Source organism: Diuraphis noxia, unplaced genomic scaffold (genome assembly GCF_037042655.1).
Source record: "Diuraphis noxia isolate RWA-SAM2 unplaced genomic scaffold, SU_Dnox_SAM2 contig0001, whole genome shotgun sequence".
Lineage (NCBI taxonomy): Eukaryota > Metazoa > Arthropoda > Insecta > Hemiptera > Aphididae > Diuraphis > Diuraphis noxia.
Genome location: NW_028301711.1, coordinates 56,160,302 through 56,178,063, shown reverse-complemented (window position 1 = coordinate 56,178,063; position 17,762 = coordinate 56,160,302). Strand labels below are relative to the sequence as shown.

Here is a 17,762-nt window from a genome sequence, read left to right as displayed (position 1 = left end):
AAAATTCTCATAACATACTTTAAAATTTCCAAAAAAATCAGTCATTAATTAGATAATATTCTTATTTCTTAATTTGTTATGGGTCAATTCACTCTAAAATTAAACATATCAGAACTTAGAATTTGGTATGTTATGCATTTGTAATACAGAGATGTATGCAGGTATAACATTCTCTTAATATTATACCATTACCTATATCACCTTTCATAACCATATTTTTTTCTATTTTTTTCTATTATTATCACTTTTATACTTTTATTAAACAAATCTACTAAATTAATTATTATTACTTACATGTTATTTGTTGTTATTGTTATTATTACTTTAGAAACTTTTTTTGGTATATTTATTATTTTGATGTATGGCAGATAGATTACAAACCTGAGTAACAAATCTATAAAGTCTTCACTCTTCTGGGTACGGCCTTAACAAACTAGTTTCACATTCTAAGACTTGGCTTGTACAAATACATTTTTGAAAACCATATTATATGTTTGATAGGTTCTATAGGTCGGGGTTCCCCCAGTGCGTCCCGAAATGACCCTTTTTTAATGTTCCTAGTGCGTCCAGAGTAAGGTATCATCCGAGTGCGTCCCAAGAAAAAAAGGTCATATTTTTTACATAGCCTGAATGCGTCCCAGTTCATTTAGAATTACCCAAGGTGCACCACGAGGAGGTGAACTGGCTTACACCCCAAAAATATTATTTTTATTATTATTATTTATTTATTTATTTTTATTATTATTTATTTATTTAAGCTTACACCCTTAAGTTTAGGTGAGCATACAATTTATTAAAAAATGTTTTGTTATTATTATATATTTATATAGGCTGGTGTTTAAATGCCATTAAAATCGAATCTTGATATTTTATTATTTTTAAATTGTTTTATATTGTCTTCGATGTATGTAATTTTCTTGCACGTACTTCCTTTTGGTTTTTTTGTTTGTGTGGCCGTTCGGATTGCTATTTTAGTATCAATTTGAATTTTTTTTAATATTTCCAAAAATTTATATATGTCTGGGAGATGTGTATAAAATAATGAATTGTACTTGGAATGAAAGCTTTCACAGGCATTTGTTGTTCTTTCAGAACTACTATTCATTTCGGCCCACATGGAAATAGGAAATTTTGCTCCAGAATCTATATAATTTTCTGTAATATAATCCATAAATTTGTTGAGTTTTTTATGTTTCGGCATTATAGATATAAAATTTTCAATAATACAGTTTTCTACATCTTCTTGATTCAATAATGGTAAACCAAATATATTTTTCAAAAATAAACCTATTTCCGTTTGGTTGCGATAATCTTTACTCAACCCCAAATTTTGAATGTGACGCCACCATGCTTGCCCCAAATGGAAACGACATCCTTTAATAATTATTATAGTTGGCCAAACTTTTAATGCGCCAAGATGAATAGATAATTCAAAATCCGCAAATATTTAATATTCGGGAGAACAACATAAATTTAATTTAAAACATTCAGTTTTTAATATATTAAAACATTTTGCATATGATTAGCATTCTTTATTATTAAGTAAAAAATACCCTAAAGGTAAGTAATGGTCATTACTAATGACCATTACTTAAGCTGTGTGTTGTAAATAATTGTAAAAAAAATTTAATACAATACTTAAATGTACCATATACATATATAGTCTTAACAGTACTTAAGTATTTAAATTTTTTTCACATGAAAACATTACTATATTTTGATTACTGTCATTTACCATGAGAAATTGTTCGTCGTCATAAGTTATGATTTCTAACGAATCCAGCTAAAATTAATTTCCCCACTGTTTCCAGTGTTTTACAGTCATAAATGTACAAATGAAAGTATTATAGTTGTGCCTTTTAACCACCATATCAATCGTCAAACATGTAGGTATCTTAAAAGTTTGATTATTTTATCTTAAATAGATACCTATAGCAACTGTGGACCGAAGACGTACTCGGGCTATTCATCATAATTTGTCGATAAGACGGTGGACGTACTTGGGTACTGTAATATAATTTGTCGATAAGACTGCGGACGCACTCGGGCTATAAAAAAGGTAATAATTAAAAACGGGACGCACTCGGGATATCCCCCTATAGGTACATCTACATAGAAATGTGTGTTTTTTTACTAAGAAATGTTGGGAAGCAAGTACCACTTTGTATGTCAAAAAAAGTGATTTGAGATATGTGTTCATATGTATATTAACATTTTCAGAATAAATTTGGAATTTAATAGTTATAATATCACAATGAATTCATTATTTTCAAAAAAATTAATTCTAAAAGTTATTTCATTTAAACAAGTTAGTTAATATTCCACCAATATATATCACCATGATATAAAATCTACATAAATCAACTATCTATGTATTTTGACAGAAATATCACATATTTTCATACTGATAAGTTTGAGTTCTATTATTCTTATAATATTTGACCTATTTTTACTCTCTTTCCATTTATGTGTCTTTTGAAAGATTAGTTTCCTCAACAAAAATATAAGAGTCAAGTAAGATTATTTGACTTAAAATTTAAAAACATGAAAAAGTTGTTTAAAAATTTAGTGGCACTCCAAAATATAATAAATTCTTAAATCATTTTCTAGAAATGTCGGGAAGAGGTTTTTTAAAGAGCCGTTTGGCTCAGGTTGCTCCTAAACAACCTGAGGAACCAGCTAAACCAGAGGAACCTCCAAAACTAGCAGCACTACCACCTACTGATATACCGAAAATTCCAATTGCTAGTACAAGTCCTCAAACCCTAGTTGCTGGTAATCAACAAGTTGCTCGCGGAAGAAGGGTAATTATTGTTGTAGTTTTGTTTTACTTGTAGAAATTTATCATTTAAATTACATTATTACATTAATATTTCAAAAGTTTACGGTACTACACAAAATTAAAGACTTATTAATATTATATATTTATGTTTGAATTACTAATATTTACATTAAAATAATTTGACATTAGTAATATTAAATTGTTTTTTATGCTCTACAGTTAATTAATTAATCTCTTGTTTTTATTATTTTTTGAAAAATTATTATGAATAATAATACATGTTTTTAATTGTTTTTCAAGCAACTTGTTCCTGGGATTAGTTATGGGTAATGAATTTACTTAAGTTAAAACATATATTTTATAACTTGGTGTTTGCAGGCTATGTTAGCTAATATTGCTCAAGGAATTAGCTCTCCAAAGTTATGTGACGATGTTTCAACAAAATTCTCAAACATCGATCTAGGAAGTGTAAAAGATATTGTGTTAGTATTATTATATTTTAATAATTTATAAAAAATGTATTTATCAATGATAATTTATAATATTAAATAAACCTAAAAAAAAATATTTGCATGTAAGTTTCCGAATAAAATATTATTTTCTTATTGCTTTTTGTATCATATTTGCCTGTATATAGAATTTTAGATATAATCTGTCTAGCAAAAAAACTTGTAAATTTTGAGTAATCATATGAGGTACCTTGACAATCAATGTCGGTTTTGGTATGGCAGGAGGTCGGGATGCACTGAAAAACCAATTTTTGCCAGGTCTCGTTTTCTCGCTAGACAGAGTATATAGTTTATGGTTTATCATCTCTTATTATTTGTATTATTATTTTTTATAAAACATTTCCATATATTTCTTTTAAATTGATAATGAAATTTATTTATTTTCTCAGGCGTCCAACTATTAGTCCAGAGCATAAAAAAGCAGAGGAATCCACACTTCTAAAGCAGCCACAAACACAAATTGTAGATATTCCAGCAGCAAAGGAAGAAAAGTCTCCAGTTATATGTCGAGTCTTAAAAAATTCTGAAAAAGATACTTACCAAATGTACGATAAATATATGTTTTGCTTTATGATTGGTTTAATAATTTTTAAAGTAATAAGTAGAAGAATGTATTATGATGAATTACACAAATGAAATACTATACACGACAATACAGAAAATTGATCAAATTTTTCAGAGACACCAAGCTTTGTGATGATCAATTTCTTTAGTAAATAGTAGTTGTCTAATACTCTAATCATTCACTGGTGAAATAAATCACTAGTCGTCATCCATAAAATTAAGTTTCCCTTAAAGTTTCCCATAGTATCGCTTATAGTGTTTTTATCATTAAGTCATTCCTTGGTTGGTTGAATTTTCAACTAAAAATATATTTAATATACCTAATTAAAATGTATAGGTTTATTTCTACATATTCTAAAATGTTCTAATTTGTAAGCCTTCATTTAAACCATTGTCAATTAGTATTTAGAAATTGTAATTTGTCGTGTACCTATACTTAATTAATACTTTCTACGTTATATTGATTTTAAATAGTTGCTTGTATTCATAAAGCTAATGTCTACCATTTATTTTTGTTTTTTGTTGTTTATTTTTAGGACTCAATTATCATCAAATTACATTAGAATTAAATTAGAAGAAGACAAAGGAATATATGAATATAGAGTTGATTTTAATCCACCAGTTGATGCCAAATCTGCTAGGTTTTTTTTGTTGAATGAACACAAAGATTTATTCCCTGTAAAAACATTTGATGGAACAGTACTCTATATACCAAAAATGTTACCACAAAATGTAACTTAAACAAATTATAATTCAAAATGTTTTTTATAACATGTTAAATATTTTATTAGGTAACAACATTAGTGGGAAGATTAAGAGACGAATCTGAAGTAACTTTAACGATAACATTTAAGCGTAAAAATTTGTTGCGTGAATGTATTCATTTTTATAATGTTTTTCTACGTACAATTATGAAGATACTTGGTCTTGTAGAATTTGGTAGGAGTTGTTATGATCAAAATAAAAGGATACTCATTCCTGAATTCAAGTAAGCAATAAATCTAATTTACTTATGGTATTGAGCGTAGTTGTATAATTTTTTGAATATTTATTGTAGACTTGAAGTTTGGCCAGGGTATATAACTACTATTGACGAGTTTGAAAATGGTCTTTATATGTGTGCTGAGGTATCACACAGAGTTTTACGCGTACAAACAGTTCTTCAAATAATGTAAGCATATTCATTCTTTTTGTATATACTTCTTAACTGTTAGATTATGTACTGTAACTGTAGATATTGGCGTTTCTAAAAAATACATTACATTACATTTTTTCTAAGTATATTTTTTTAATATTATGTATCAGATTATTTTAAAATCTTTTAAATATATTGTGTAGTAAATAATGAAAATTGCTTTATAGTGGCTCACTTAAAAATTCTAGACAAAGTTTTATTAGTTAGTTCAGAGATTGATTGTAAACTAAAAAGTAAAAATAACTTAATTTTTAGTAGGAAAAGAAGTAGTATGGAAATAATATCTTACCTTTAAAAAGTAATAAAGGGTAATATTGTGAAAACTGTTTTTCGGGAGAAATAACCACTCAAGCTGTAATCCAAACCAAGCAACCAAATTTTCACACTATAAAGGCGAAAATATTTTTTACTGTGCAATGTTTTTAATTTTCGATAACATAAATACGAAAAAAGTTCTTATTGTTTAAGAATTCATTATTTTTGAGTTTTATAGACTTGAAGAACTATTTTTTAGTTCTGATATCGAAAAAATATAAATAATGTTGTACCTTATAAATATTAATATTTTCCACTTTATTTAGACAGAGAAAACACCTGCGAGTGTAGTGTCCTCTTAAAATAGGTTTTCTAAAAAACAAATCGCACTTAATTTTATTCCAATCAATATAAAATTATTTTTGTTTTGTACTTTGGAATTCAAATTATGATTTTTTGTAAGTTAGTTTTTAATGGATAATTAAAAAAAATTGTTTATAGGCAGTTATGTTCTGTATTATTATTTGTAATACTTCAATTTTATTATAAAATAAAGCAGTATAATAAAAAGTTTCTTTCAGATATTTATACTCATGTTATAATAATACGTAGATATCATTTAACAGTTTTGTAAACCTATAAAATTAATAATTCCCAAGTAATTTTGTATGTAGCATTTTATTTTTATATCTTAATCATATTAATGCCATTATAATTATTTGGTTCTTTTAATTACAGTACAACAGTACAGTTATCCCTTGTATCTGTTGGGGGTTACGTCCGAGCAAAGTTATGCGGATAAGCAAAATAGGAAGATTAAGTTTTATTTATATTGTATTTAATTTTTTAAATCTATTAAGGTTAATATTTTTTTACAATTATATATTTGATTAATTATTATTTTTATTATACGTGATTTATTATGGAATTTATTAATTATCTATCATACATATATTACGAATTATGAAAAAACCGCTGAACAAATTAACGATATATGAAAATAGAATAAGTCATAATGTAACGCTTATCTGTGCATACAGTACATAAAAACATATTGTAGAGTTCGACCTAACGATATTACAACAATTATTTACAATTTTCTAAAATAATTATGTACTGAGTTTATATAATAATGATCAAATGTTATCACTGACTCAACCATGGATAATCGAAACCGCGAGTAATGAACCCGTGGATAACGATGGATTACTGTACTTGAGATTGTAGCTAATCATCTATGCGCCTGCAAGATTTCATTTAAAATCTTGTTTGTATATTATTTTAGGACAGACCTAATGATGAATTCGAAAAACACCAATACGGATAGTAAGCAAGAAATAATGGCTGCATTGTGTGGTTCTACAGTAATAACACATTACAACCGTAAAACTTACAGAGTCGACGATGTAGACTTTACAATGAATCCTTTATCAACTTTTGACCAAAATGGTGTTGAAGTAATAATTTTAACTAGATACTTATATGTTGTATACTTATTACTTATACTTATAATCTTAAATGTTACTAATTTTTCTTTTTCTCTGTTTAGGTCACATATAAAGATTATTATAAAAAAATGTATGATGTTGAAATTAAAAATCTCCAACAGCCTATGCTCATAACAAAACCAAAAAAAAAAGATATAAACTCTAAAAAAGTTAATGTTGGTAATTAAATAGACAAATTAAAATCATGTTATCATCAATTTTTTTTTTCAAATTTACAGGATTTAGGTATTTGTTGCTTAGTTCCTGAACTTTGTAATTTAACTGGGCTTACTGATGCAATGAAATCCGATTTTAAATTGATGAAGGCTCTTCAACAACATACTTTGGTTACACCAGAAGTGCGACAAAATGCTATAATTGAATTCGTGAATCGTATAAATGGTATAAAATTGATTATAAGCCTACTTGCACTTTATTAAATGCTTTAATATAATATGTAGCAATATATTAATTCATTTTAATATCAATAAATTTTATTATAAAATTATGTTCAATTGGAAATTTTAATTTTTAATTAATTTTTCAGGTCATGAAGTAGCTAGCAAGAAATTTAGAGATTGGGGTCTTATGATGCGTCCAGTCCCAGTGAAAATGGAAGGCCCTGTGTATAAAAGAGAAACTATTTTGCTTGGAAATAATATCAGAAAACAAGTTGGAATGAATATGGATTGGGGAATGGATGTGGCTAAAAATGCAATGTTTGTTGCTGTATGTATTTAAAAATATGTTATTTAATGTTCCTTGCAATTAGAAGTTGATTCATAATCTTATTGAACTTAAAAAAATATTCAGACTTTATCTATTAGAAAAAAATTTAAATATTATTTTCTAGGTGAATATGTTTAATTGGGCCATTTTATATAATCCAAAAGATGAATCAACAGCTAAATCATTTTGCAAACAATTGGCTATATGTGGCCGTCCTCTTGGTATGGACATTAATCCTCCAAAGCCAATTAAAGTGAATGGAACAACTCCAGAAGTTTTTGTTAGCACTGTTAACAATACAGTAAAAAATAATCCAGAAATACAATTAGTTGTTATTATATTTCCAAATCAAAGAGAAGATCGATATAACGCTGTCAAACGGATATGTTGTTCAGAAATTGGAATTCCATCTCAAGTAACAAAAGATATTATAATAAACTAATTATTTTTTATCATATTTATATTTTATTGTATTTGGTATTTTAGGTAATAATCTCAAGGACATTAGCTAAGCCAGAGCGATTACAATCAATTACTCAGAAGATAGCTTTACAAATTAATTGTAAATTAGGAGGTGCTTGTTGGGCTGTTGACATCCCATTGGTAAGGTTTTCCTGTATTACATTTTCTAAATAAATTTGTTTTTTTCACTGTTGATAACCTTTAATTATAATTTTAAAATATTTTACTAACTTAAGATAGCGCAATAGTAAAATTAAACATCTCTGACACACATATTATATTTAGTTATGTTTCCCAAAACATAGATGATAGCAACTGAATAAGCTGTCAATACTGTATATAGATATATGTTGCTAATCATCTTATAGTGCTTGTTATTTTATTTTTTAGAAAAATACTATGATAGTTGGAATTGATGTGTACCATGAAAAGGGTAAACAGATGAGTAGTGTTGTTGGTTTTGTAGCTTCAATGGACAAGACATTTACTGAATGGTATTCAGTTGCTGCAATGCAAAGAAGTACTCATCAAGAACTTATGAAATCTGTGCAAGATGCTTTCCATAAAGTGGTCATCCAATTTAAAGCAGTTAGTTTTTGTTGTACTACTTTAACTTTTGTTGTAATATTGTTTTTTATAGTTAATTATAATACTTTATTATAGAAAAATGGGTTGTTGCCTGAAAAAATTATTATATATAGAGATGGTGTTTCTGATGGGGATTTAAAACAAGTTGAAGAAATTGAACTATCAGATTTAATTGAATCTTTTAAAAGTTACCCAGGAAATTATAATCCTATGGTTTCTTTAATTATTGTTCAAAAACGTATAAATACCAGAGTTTTCCAGGTAATGTATGACAAATTAAATTAGAACATTTAATTATTGACACACTTAAAATAACTTTTATGCTAATCCAAATTAGGTAAACGTAAATATAATAGTTTGTAAAGTAAAAATGTCCTTATTATTGATTTTTGATAAGAGGACATTACACCCCCCAATATGTTGTCTCCATCCTACAAAAATACCACATGATAAATTTTACAATTAACCATTTTACTCTTTTTTTTTTTAATGAATTTAAATTTAAATTTAATGAATTGTCCCATGATAAATGTTCAAGTTAATATATAATTTTTTTTTTTTTTTATTGGTTCAGCATCAACATCGTGGTTATTAGCTTACTATTGATTAGGTTATATATTATATGGATTTTTTACATGATTGTTAAGAGAAGCAAGAAAGAGAAAAAAACAAAAAAAAAAAGCAAAATAAATTACAATAAATAATTAAGTTAAATTAGGTTGTACATTTCAATTTTTTTTTAAAAAGTGATGATTTTTTGTGAGTCAGCACTGGGTCCTATGGCTTCATATAGATTGTCAGGTATTCCGAATTCTTCTCTGGCTTCAGTGAATATCTGGCAGTGGATGATGATGTGTTTGATCGTAAGGGGAATATTGCAAGAGAGGCATATCGGTGGTTCGGTCTTTTCCATTAGGCACCCATGAGTAACTCTTGTGTGGCCAATGCTAAGACGGTTCATAATAACATCTTCCTTTCGATTTGAGTAGTTGAGCTTTGGCCAAGGTTCAACTGAATGTTTGAATTCCCTTAATTTGTTTTCGGTAACTTGAAGCCAATCAGAGTTTCATAATCGCATACAGTATTTGTCAACGTTCCTGATAATATCTACTGGTGACATACAAGAAAGTGTTAGGGCGTTGGGGTTGTTTATAGCATTTCGGGTTGCATTGTCTGCTTCTTCGTTTCCTCTAATATTACAGTGACCTGGAGTCCATATGAAACGTATGTATTTATTCGATAGATGTATTAGGTTTTTATCTTTATTGCTAAGGGATTGGTCAGAGAATTATATTTATGTTTGACAGGGCGTTGAGTGAGTCTCTGAACATATGTCGATTCTGTTCTGGTTTGCATAAACTGCTGTTTGGACTCCTTTTAAAAGAGCTATGTATTCAGCTGTATAAATGCTGCTATGACTATTTAATTGGAACACCTGAGTAGAACTTTGATGTATAACAGCCAGACCTATGCCTGTAGAAGTTTTGGATGCGTCTGTATAGATTTGTGAATTATTGTGGTTAACTGATAGTATGAATCAATTCATTAAATAAATTTTGGTAGACTATTTCGGGTGTTTCTTTTTTTGCTTGGGTACTGAGACTGGTATCAATTTCAAAGTTTCGTGTACTCCACGGAGGAGTAAGACAGGTTTCATATTGAAGGATTGTATCAGGAGAGATGTTGTTGTCGGACATTTCTTTACGAAGTCTTGAGTTTAGTGGATTTCTGCGATTTGTGTTTAAATAATGTGTAGATGTAGATTGATTTATATTTAAATAATGAACAGTTGAATTATCAGGAGTCGACAAAATTCTGGTTATATACTTGAGTGATAGTCTTAGTCTGCGGTATTGAAGTGGAGGCTCCCCAGAGATGGCTAATAGGCTGGAGATAGGACTGCTTCGGAAGACTCCAGTTGCACATCTTATTCCAGTGTTATGAATCGGGTCAAGAATTTTGGATATATTACTATTGGAGTTTCCGTAGCAGATTGAGCCGTAGTCAAGTTTTGATCTAACTAGTGATCTAAATATATAACTATAATATAGTAATTTAATATTATAATAAATATAGCATAAAATATATTATAAAATATAACATTAAAATTACCTGGCTATATAACGCACCACTGCGACCACCCTGATCCTGATGGCTCAGCACATGCCGGCTCAGCAATACTAATAAAATCCAATATCAAGCACACAATACTTCTTTCGTTTCAAAATAATTGCATACAAGCTACAAACATTGCCTTGACCCTAAACCACATTCCTACTACTATCTCCTCAGCCTACTTTCGCCCTGGCATAAAAATAAGTACGCTCGAGCTTTCACGCTATTTTACCTCCCTCGGCAACAACTTTTTAATAGGTGGTGACTTTAACTCAAAACATCCCCGGTGGGGCTTTAGTTCACCTAACACCAGAGGGCGGCTACTAAATAACTTTTTACTCAATCACAATTTTAAAATCATTTCCCCATCTAACCCTACATATTGGCCCTCACATGCCAATAGACAACCTGATGTTCTAGATTTCTTCATAACTTCCCTCCCCGGTCATATAAATCATTCCATATCAAATCTCTCAGACTTATCTTCTGACCACACACCTTTACTCCTAATCTTAAATGAATTGTCTACTACAACGACTACTCGTCATACATTCACTCCAGGGAAAACTAATTGGGAAAAATTTAGCCAAACTATTGACGACCTCATTTTTTTACTAAACATCCCTTTAAAAACACCTTCAGACTTGGATAACGTAGTCCAATCATTTACAAATGTCCTTCAAAACGCAGCACGAAATTCTTCCCAAATGCTCTCAAATACCCCCAAAGTCACTAGAGATTTACCTCTTCACATAATTGTTTTTTTATTTCGAAATACTTAATTTTGATATTTTTATTATTTTTGTTATATTAGTATGTAAATGAAAAGTATTCAAATCCAAGTCCTGGAACTGTTATTGATAGTACTGTAACCAGAAGAAATTATTTTGATTTTTTCTTGGTTTCTCAACATGTTCGTCAGGTAAAGTACATTTCTTTTAAAAATGTTTTTTAATCTATCTTTTTTTAAACTTTTTAATTATTATTATGATTTTTTTTATATGTAGGGCACTGTTAACCCTACTCATTATATTGTTCTAAAAAATGGATGTAATTTAAGTGTTGAAAATGTTCAAAGACTATCTTATAAGTTGTGTCACTTGTATTATAATTGGTGTGGTACTGTGAAAGTTCCTGCTCCTGTTCAAGTAAATATAAGTCATGAGTATTAAATCATTTAGACCTAAATACAACATATTTTGTTGAAGTTTTGATCATGAATGAAAAAATAGATTTAGTTATTTTTGATTTATGAATACAAACATAAAATACAGTAAAACTTGTGTTAAGATACTTTGAGACGTGATTTACTACATCCACTCAATGATCACAAAATATATTGAAATGCATAATTGTACGACTAGGTCCACATTGCATAATTTTCTGTGTAGTAAAAGCAATCAAATAAAAACAATTATTATTTTTTTATTACTTATCACATGTCATACCATGTTATGAATCAATATAATGTTCCTGAAAATATGTTCTTAAATTTGTTAGTATTTTATTAGATCCAAGATGATTAATTTAAATATTTAATAGTTTTTTGTTTTAAAATCATTATTCATATCTTAATAAATTATTTCAAGTATTCAGAAGTTTTTTTTTATTTCTTGAGTGTATATTTTATTGGATTTTAATGTTGAGTTATATTGATTGTTGCTTAAATAAAATAAATAAATTATTACAATTAGTAATATTACTTATGTTGTTACCATAGTATTTTTAGTATTTAAAAATAACTAAATAAAAACAATTAATGATGTAAAAACCTTGGTATAATTCTAAAAACAGTTACTTTTGTAACTTCAAATTTCACTGTTTATAGTATATTTATTTTCTAAGCATGTATTATTTTTCTTATAATGTTATATATAAATGTATTTTAATATTATTATTATTTTAATTAACATTTTTATTATGTTTTTTTTTCAGTATGCTCACAAACTGGCATACCTTATAGGACAAAATGTTAGACAAATGCCAAGTGATGGTTTATGCAATTCTCTATTTTTTCTTTGACGGACGTGTACAAATTTGGACGACCAGGGAGGTCTTTTCAGTTTATTATTTACATGTACACTATTAATCATTTTTGATTATCAAGGCTATTACTGAAATGTAATAACAATTGTTATTTTTTTTTCTTATTGATATTTTTCTCTGATACTGTGATTGTAAAAATTATTCAAATGCTTAAAATGACTTAAATGAAAATCCTTTGTTCCATATGTTTTGTACTTTGGTTTAAAAAGTAAATCACCTTTTTTATTGTCAAGAATACATTTTATTTTATTTTTTCCTTACATTTTATTCAATATTATTTTGATATGATTTATGACTTATCAGTAGAGGTCTTAGTGGTCTTACTTTTATATATGAAACAAACATATATGTACTAGAATATTGTGAGCATGTGAATTTAACAGAATGAAACGTATGATTATTTTATGTGAATTAATAAATGATATAATACCGGAACAGATATCTGATGAATATGTAAATTAGTTTATCGTGTAAATAATTTTAATCGGTATGAAAATTTATATTATTTACTATCTGCTTGTATCATAATAAATAGATATTAATTTAACAAAAAGAAAAAATTGTTAATAGATAAATTAAAAGAATCAGCAGCAAAAAGATGATTGATAATTTTTTTTTTTAGGTCATTAAAATCAAACAATTGTTAGATTGCTTAAAGTACCAAAATGGTATATTAATAAAGTTGTTGATTTAGTTTTAAATATTTTAGAAGAATAACTATTTTAAAATATCTTGCAAATCAATACACATGTGTTTTCAAATTTTGTAGAGTTCTCGTGTTTATTTTGATATTACTATGTGGCACAATGCAATGATGTGTGTACAGTGTACACACTTGTTTTTCGATAACATTTTTGTGACAAACCCTTGAGTAGTCTAATTAATCTAAAAATAAACCAATATTTAATTAAAATTTTTACTTTAATACTAAAATAAACAAATAATAAGAATCCATCATTATGAAGTATTTACTTTTAAAGTATTGTAACAACTAATAATTATGGCTGTGATATTAATGCATTTAAAACTATCATAATATGCTGTATATATATATGCATATATGCGTCCAACGTAGGCAACACTCAAGGTTAATATAAATAGAAGGTTTGATCATGTATGATAGGGAATAAATAACAGGTGCGGGGTAGATAATAAAATGACGTCATAATAGTACAAAGTTTTAAATATTAAATGCAGCCAAGCAGCCATACTGGAATATATTATTTAATATATTATTTTTTGTATTTTGTATTTATTTATATCAATCACAGAAGATTTGTATTTATTAATTTAAAATATAAAATAGATAGTAAAATATTTCTCACTGTATATAAATATTAACCTTTGTCCTTTAACGTCAATAAATTAAAATATTATATTAGTACCTACCTAATTTATTAGTATATTACAAGGAATGTGATTTTTCCGATTTTGGTATTGTTATAATACTGAAATTAAATAAAATACCATGTAATTTTTTTTATTTAAACTGATTATTCAAGTAATTAGTAATTATGACTTTCAAAAAGTTTTTCTCATTAAGGCCCATAAAAATAAAATCACGTCAAGGAAGGGATGGATTATATTAAAAGTATTGTTCCTCCAGGCACGGAGGACTTAGTAAATTATTTTGATATGCAAAACGAAGTTGGGGCTGATAAAGCTAAATTAACACTGAGCGAAATTGGGAAATTAACTTACAAACGACCACATAAAGAACATAAATTTCAAACTCGTCTAAAAAATGTATGCGAACAAGGGGAGAATTGAGTGTTGATATATTCCTATCTAATATAGGACGTAATATAAGGATGAAATGTTATTGAATTTGTAATTTGTATTTTTAAATTATAATGTGTAATTTTTGTAATTTATAATATATAAGGATACTGCGTATAACATATAAATAAATATATATTTTTTAATGTATCACATACCGTAACTAGAAAATTGAGTGTAATTAATTAAATTTGTAATGTGTAATTTTTGTAATTTATAATATATAATGATACTGGTATAACATATCATAAATAATATAACATGTAAAACGTAATTGATTATTGAGTTTTAGTAAATATGTTTTACCGGGGGACTTTTTTGCCGGCATTCGGGGGGATGTCCTACTAAACTGAAAACAGTCGAGGAGGGAAAAAATATCAATTTACCATTATTAAATTTGAAAAATTACAAAATATTTAATACCTATAGGCTATAATTAACTTTGCAATAATTTACAAATTATTAAAAATCATCTTAATTGTTAAGACTTTTTCCAGTGTTGTTTTTATAATAATATTATTTTCTACTCTACTAACAAATTGATAATGACAAATTAACTAAACAAGATTATAAATAGAAAATCTGTACATTTTTCTTTAGTGCATTTTACTGTTTTATATAATTTAAAAAAAACTTTTAAAATGCCTGGAATGAATTGTGCTGTTGCTGTGTGTAAAAATAATAAATTTAAATCAATAAAAGAAGGCAAAGATATATCATTTTTTACATTCCCCAAAGATGGAAGAAGAAAAACGTGGGTACTTAAATGTAAAAGAGCCGATAAATTTAATCCAGATACTTCCTTTGTATGCTCAGAACATTTTACTAAGGAAGATTTTGAATTAAATTATAAAGTACAATTGGTTGGTGGACCAACCAAGAAAAAACTTAAAAATTGTGGTAAGTCAAAAGCAATATTGATTATATTGGCCATTGAGATTCATAAATCATGCAGTTATTAAAAATATGAATTTTAGATCTTTGAAATATTATACTTAAAGACAAGGGTTAACGTGGAGGGGGCGCAGGGGGAATCAGCCCCCCTACCTCCGACGGTGGGTAAAAAGCTTCCTCTTCAAAAAATTAGGATTGACATTATTCAGGGCTAACAATCACTGTTAACGCTTAAAACTGTATGGAGACATTAGTCCCTTCTGGAATTTTTTTCCCACTTTAAGCCCCGTTAAAGGCCATATTTTCTTAAGGCTTTTTTTACTACTTAAAAATAGTTGTTGCCTGTAGAGATACTAACTAATATATTTTAAATACCAACCTCCTTTTTTTTCTGTAAATAATTTAATATAATATACATTTTCTGAAAATTTTGAAGTAGCAAAATCAAAACTTAAATGAGTAGTTCTTAACTCAATTAACTTACTAAATTCTAAAAACCAGAATTTGAATAAATTTGTCATAAAAGAATATTGGTAATCGTTACATATATACTGTATTATATTATATTTGTTTGAACAATAAATTCAATATTTTAGTAAAAATAAATGTTTACATAAGATTTATAAGAAAAGTACATTGTTCAAAATATTGAAATATAAGTATTTCTAAACATTTTTACGTTTGAAATTTATAATATATTTTTATTATTATTAATTTGAACTTTAATTATACAAAGTATAACAAACACTTGACAAATGAAATAACTCCTGTTCTAATCTATATTTTTTATTATGAATTAATTTGAAAAGTAATACTTAACTTTTTCAAAATACACTTTTTAGGAATTTTCAGACTTAAGTTAATCTGAAATTCTTTTCATACATTGAACTAGCATATTTTTTTTATTTTTCATTTGTTAGGCCATTCTGTATATTTTGTTACATCGGTATTTAACTTTATTTCCAGCAATACCGTCTCTAAATTTAAGTATAAAAGAAGGAATAATATTATCTTCTCAAAATATAACATCTTTAAGTTCACGTTCTTTGCGTTTAAAAAAAAAAGACCACAATGAGCTAATAACTTTGTTAAGTGAAGAAAGGTCGTCTGATCAACAGGTACTTTGTCACATTAGTTTTAATATTAATAACTTTATTTAAAACATAAAATATACCTATTACAATATATCAAATAACTGTAGGATGTGACAAATGAAAATGTAATACAAGCTGATATAAGTGTTACTGAAAACCTAAATAATCATCAGCTTGAAAACAATTTAAATGAACGTTTGCCATCTGTAGAGCTTGAACATGCCAAAAAACAAATTGAAGATCTAAAAAATAAATTGAATGACATGACTACAAATTACAAACAATCAAAAAATGAAAACAAAATATTAGTTAAATCATTAAACAATTATAAAAAACAAAAAACAGAGGAAGATGTCAGATCTTTGGTATCAAATGTTTTGACTAAAAATCAATTGGACTTGATACTTAAAAAAAAAAAAAAGGTTATATGGTCTACTGATGAAATTTCTAAATCTTTTGCATTGAGGTGTTTAAGTCAACGTGCCTACTTATATGTTCGTAACTCACTAAATTATCCTTTGCCTGGTTTATCTTCATTACGTAGATGGGCCTCCAAAATAAATATGAAACAAGGAATTCTTAAAGATATTATTAAAGTTATGAGTATTTCAAGCAATAATTCATCTCCTATAGAAAAACTTGTAGTATTACAATTCGATGAAGTTAAAGTGGCAAACCAATATGAATATGACAAAGCAAATGATGTGGTTATGGGACCATATAATCAAATGCAAATAGTTTTAGCCCGTGGACTTGTTGCTAAATGGAAGCAGCCAGTATTTGTAGATTTTGATAAAAAAATGACTGATGAGATATTAAGGAATATAATTAGCGAGCTCCATGCTGTAGGATACACCGTAGTAGCATGTGTATGTGACTGTGGAGGTGGAAATATGGGCTTATGGAAAAAATTAAATATAAATGTTGATAATACTGCCTTTCCACATCCAAACACTGGGGATCCAATATTTATGTTTGCTGATGCTCCACATTTATTAAAACTAATTAGGAATTGGTTCATTGATACTGGATTTATAATGGACGATGGAAATATTGTGACAAAAACACCAATTGAAGAATTATTAAAAATAACTGAATCAGAAATTTCATCTTGTTACCATTTGACAAAAAACCATTTAGACTGTGTAAAAACTCAACGTCAAAATGTATTGCTTGCTGCACAATTGATGTCACATTCTACTGGAACAGCATTGAAACATTATTTACCAGGGACAGATAAAAATATGGCTGTTAATACTGGAG

General features: G+C 27.3%; 1 protein-coding gene across 5 annotated transcripts in view; it reads left to right on the top strand.

Moving 5' to 3' along the window:
* The window catches only part of LOC107164023 (piwi-like protein Ago3), a 36,714-nt gene extending 23,747 nt beyond the window's left edge, over positions 1-12,967 (top strand). For 4 of the 5 annotated variants that reach the window (XM_015511694.2, XM_015511695.2, XM_015511693.2 and 1 more), the window contains exons 2-18: positions 2,611-2,804; positions 3,161-3,264; positions 3,681-3,836; positions 4,392-4,587; positions 4,647-4,843; positions 4,913-5,026; positions 6,591-6,762; positions 6,855-6,968; positions 7,032-7,194; positions 7,340-7,521; positions 7,646-7,936; positions 8,008-8,124; positions 8,374-8,571; positions 8,647-8,832; positions 11,501-11,608; positions 11,694-11,834; positions 12,622-12,967. In XM_015511694.2, the coding sequence (XP_015367180.1) occupies positions 2,613-2,804; positions 3,161-3,264; positions 3,681-3,836; positions 4,392-4,587; positions 4,647-4,843; positions 4,913-5,026; positions 6,591-6,762; positions 6,855-6,968; positions 7,032-7,194; positions 7,340-7,521; positions 7,646-7,936; positions 8,008-8,124; positions 8,374-8,571; positions 8,647-8,832; positions 11,501-11,608; positions 11,694-11,834; positions 12,622-12,708 (2,718 nt within the window). In that variant the 5' untranslated portion in view covers positions 2,611-2,612 and the 3' untranslated portion in view covers positions 12,709-12,967. Of the gene's footprint in view, positions 1-2,610; positions 2,805-3,082; positions 3,109-3,160; positions 3,265-3,680; positions 3,837-4,391; positions 4,588-4,646; positions 4,844-4,912; positions 5,027-6,590; positions 6,763-6,854; positions 6,969-7,031; positions 7,195-7,339; positions 7,522-7,645; positions 7,937-8,007; positions 8,125-8,373; positions 8,572-8,646; positions 8,833-11,500; positions 11,609-11,693; positions 11,835-12,621 lie in introns of those variants that run through there. The other variant, XM_089219715.1, reaches the window with a different exon arrangement.
* The last annotated feature ends 4,795 nt before the right edge of the window (positions 12,968-17,762 follow it).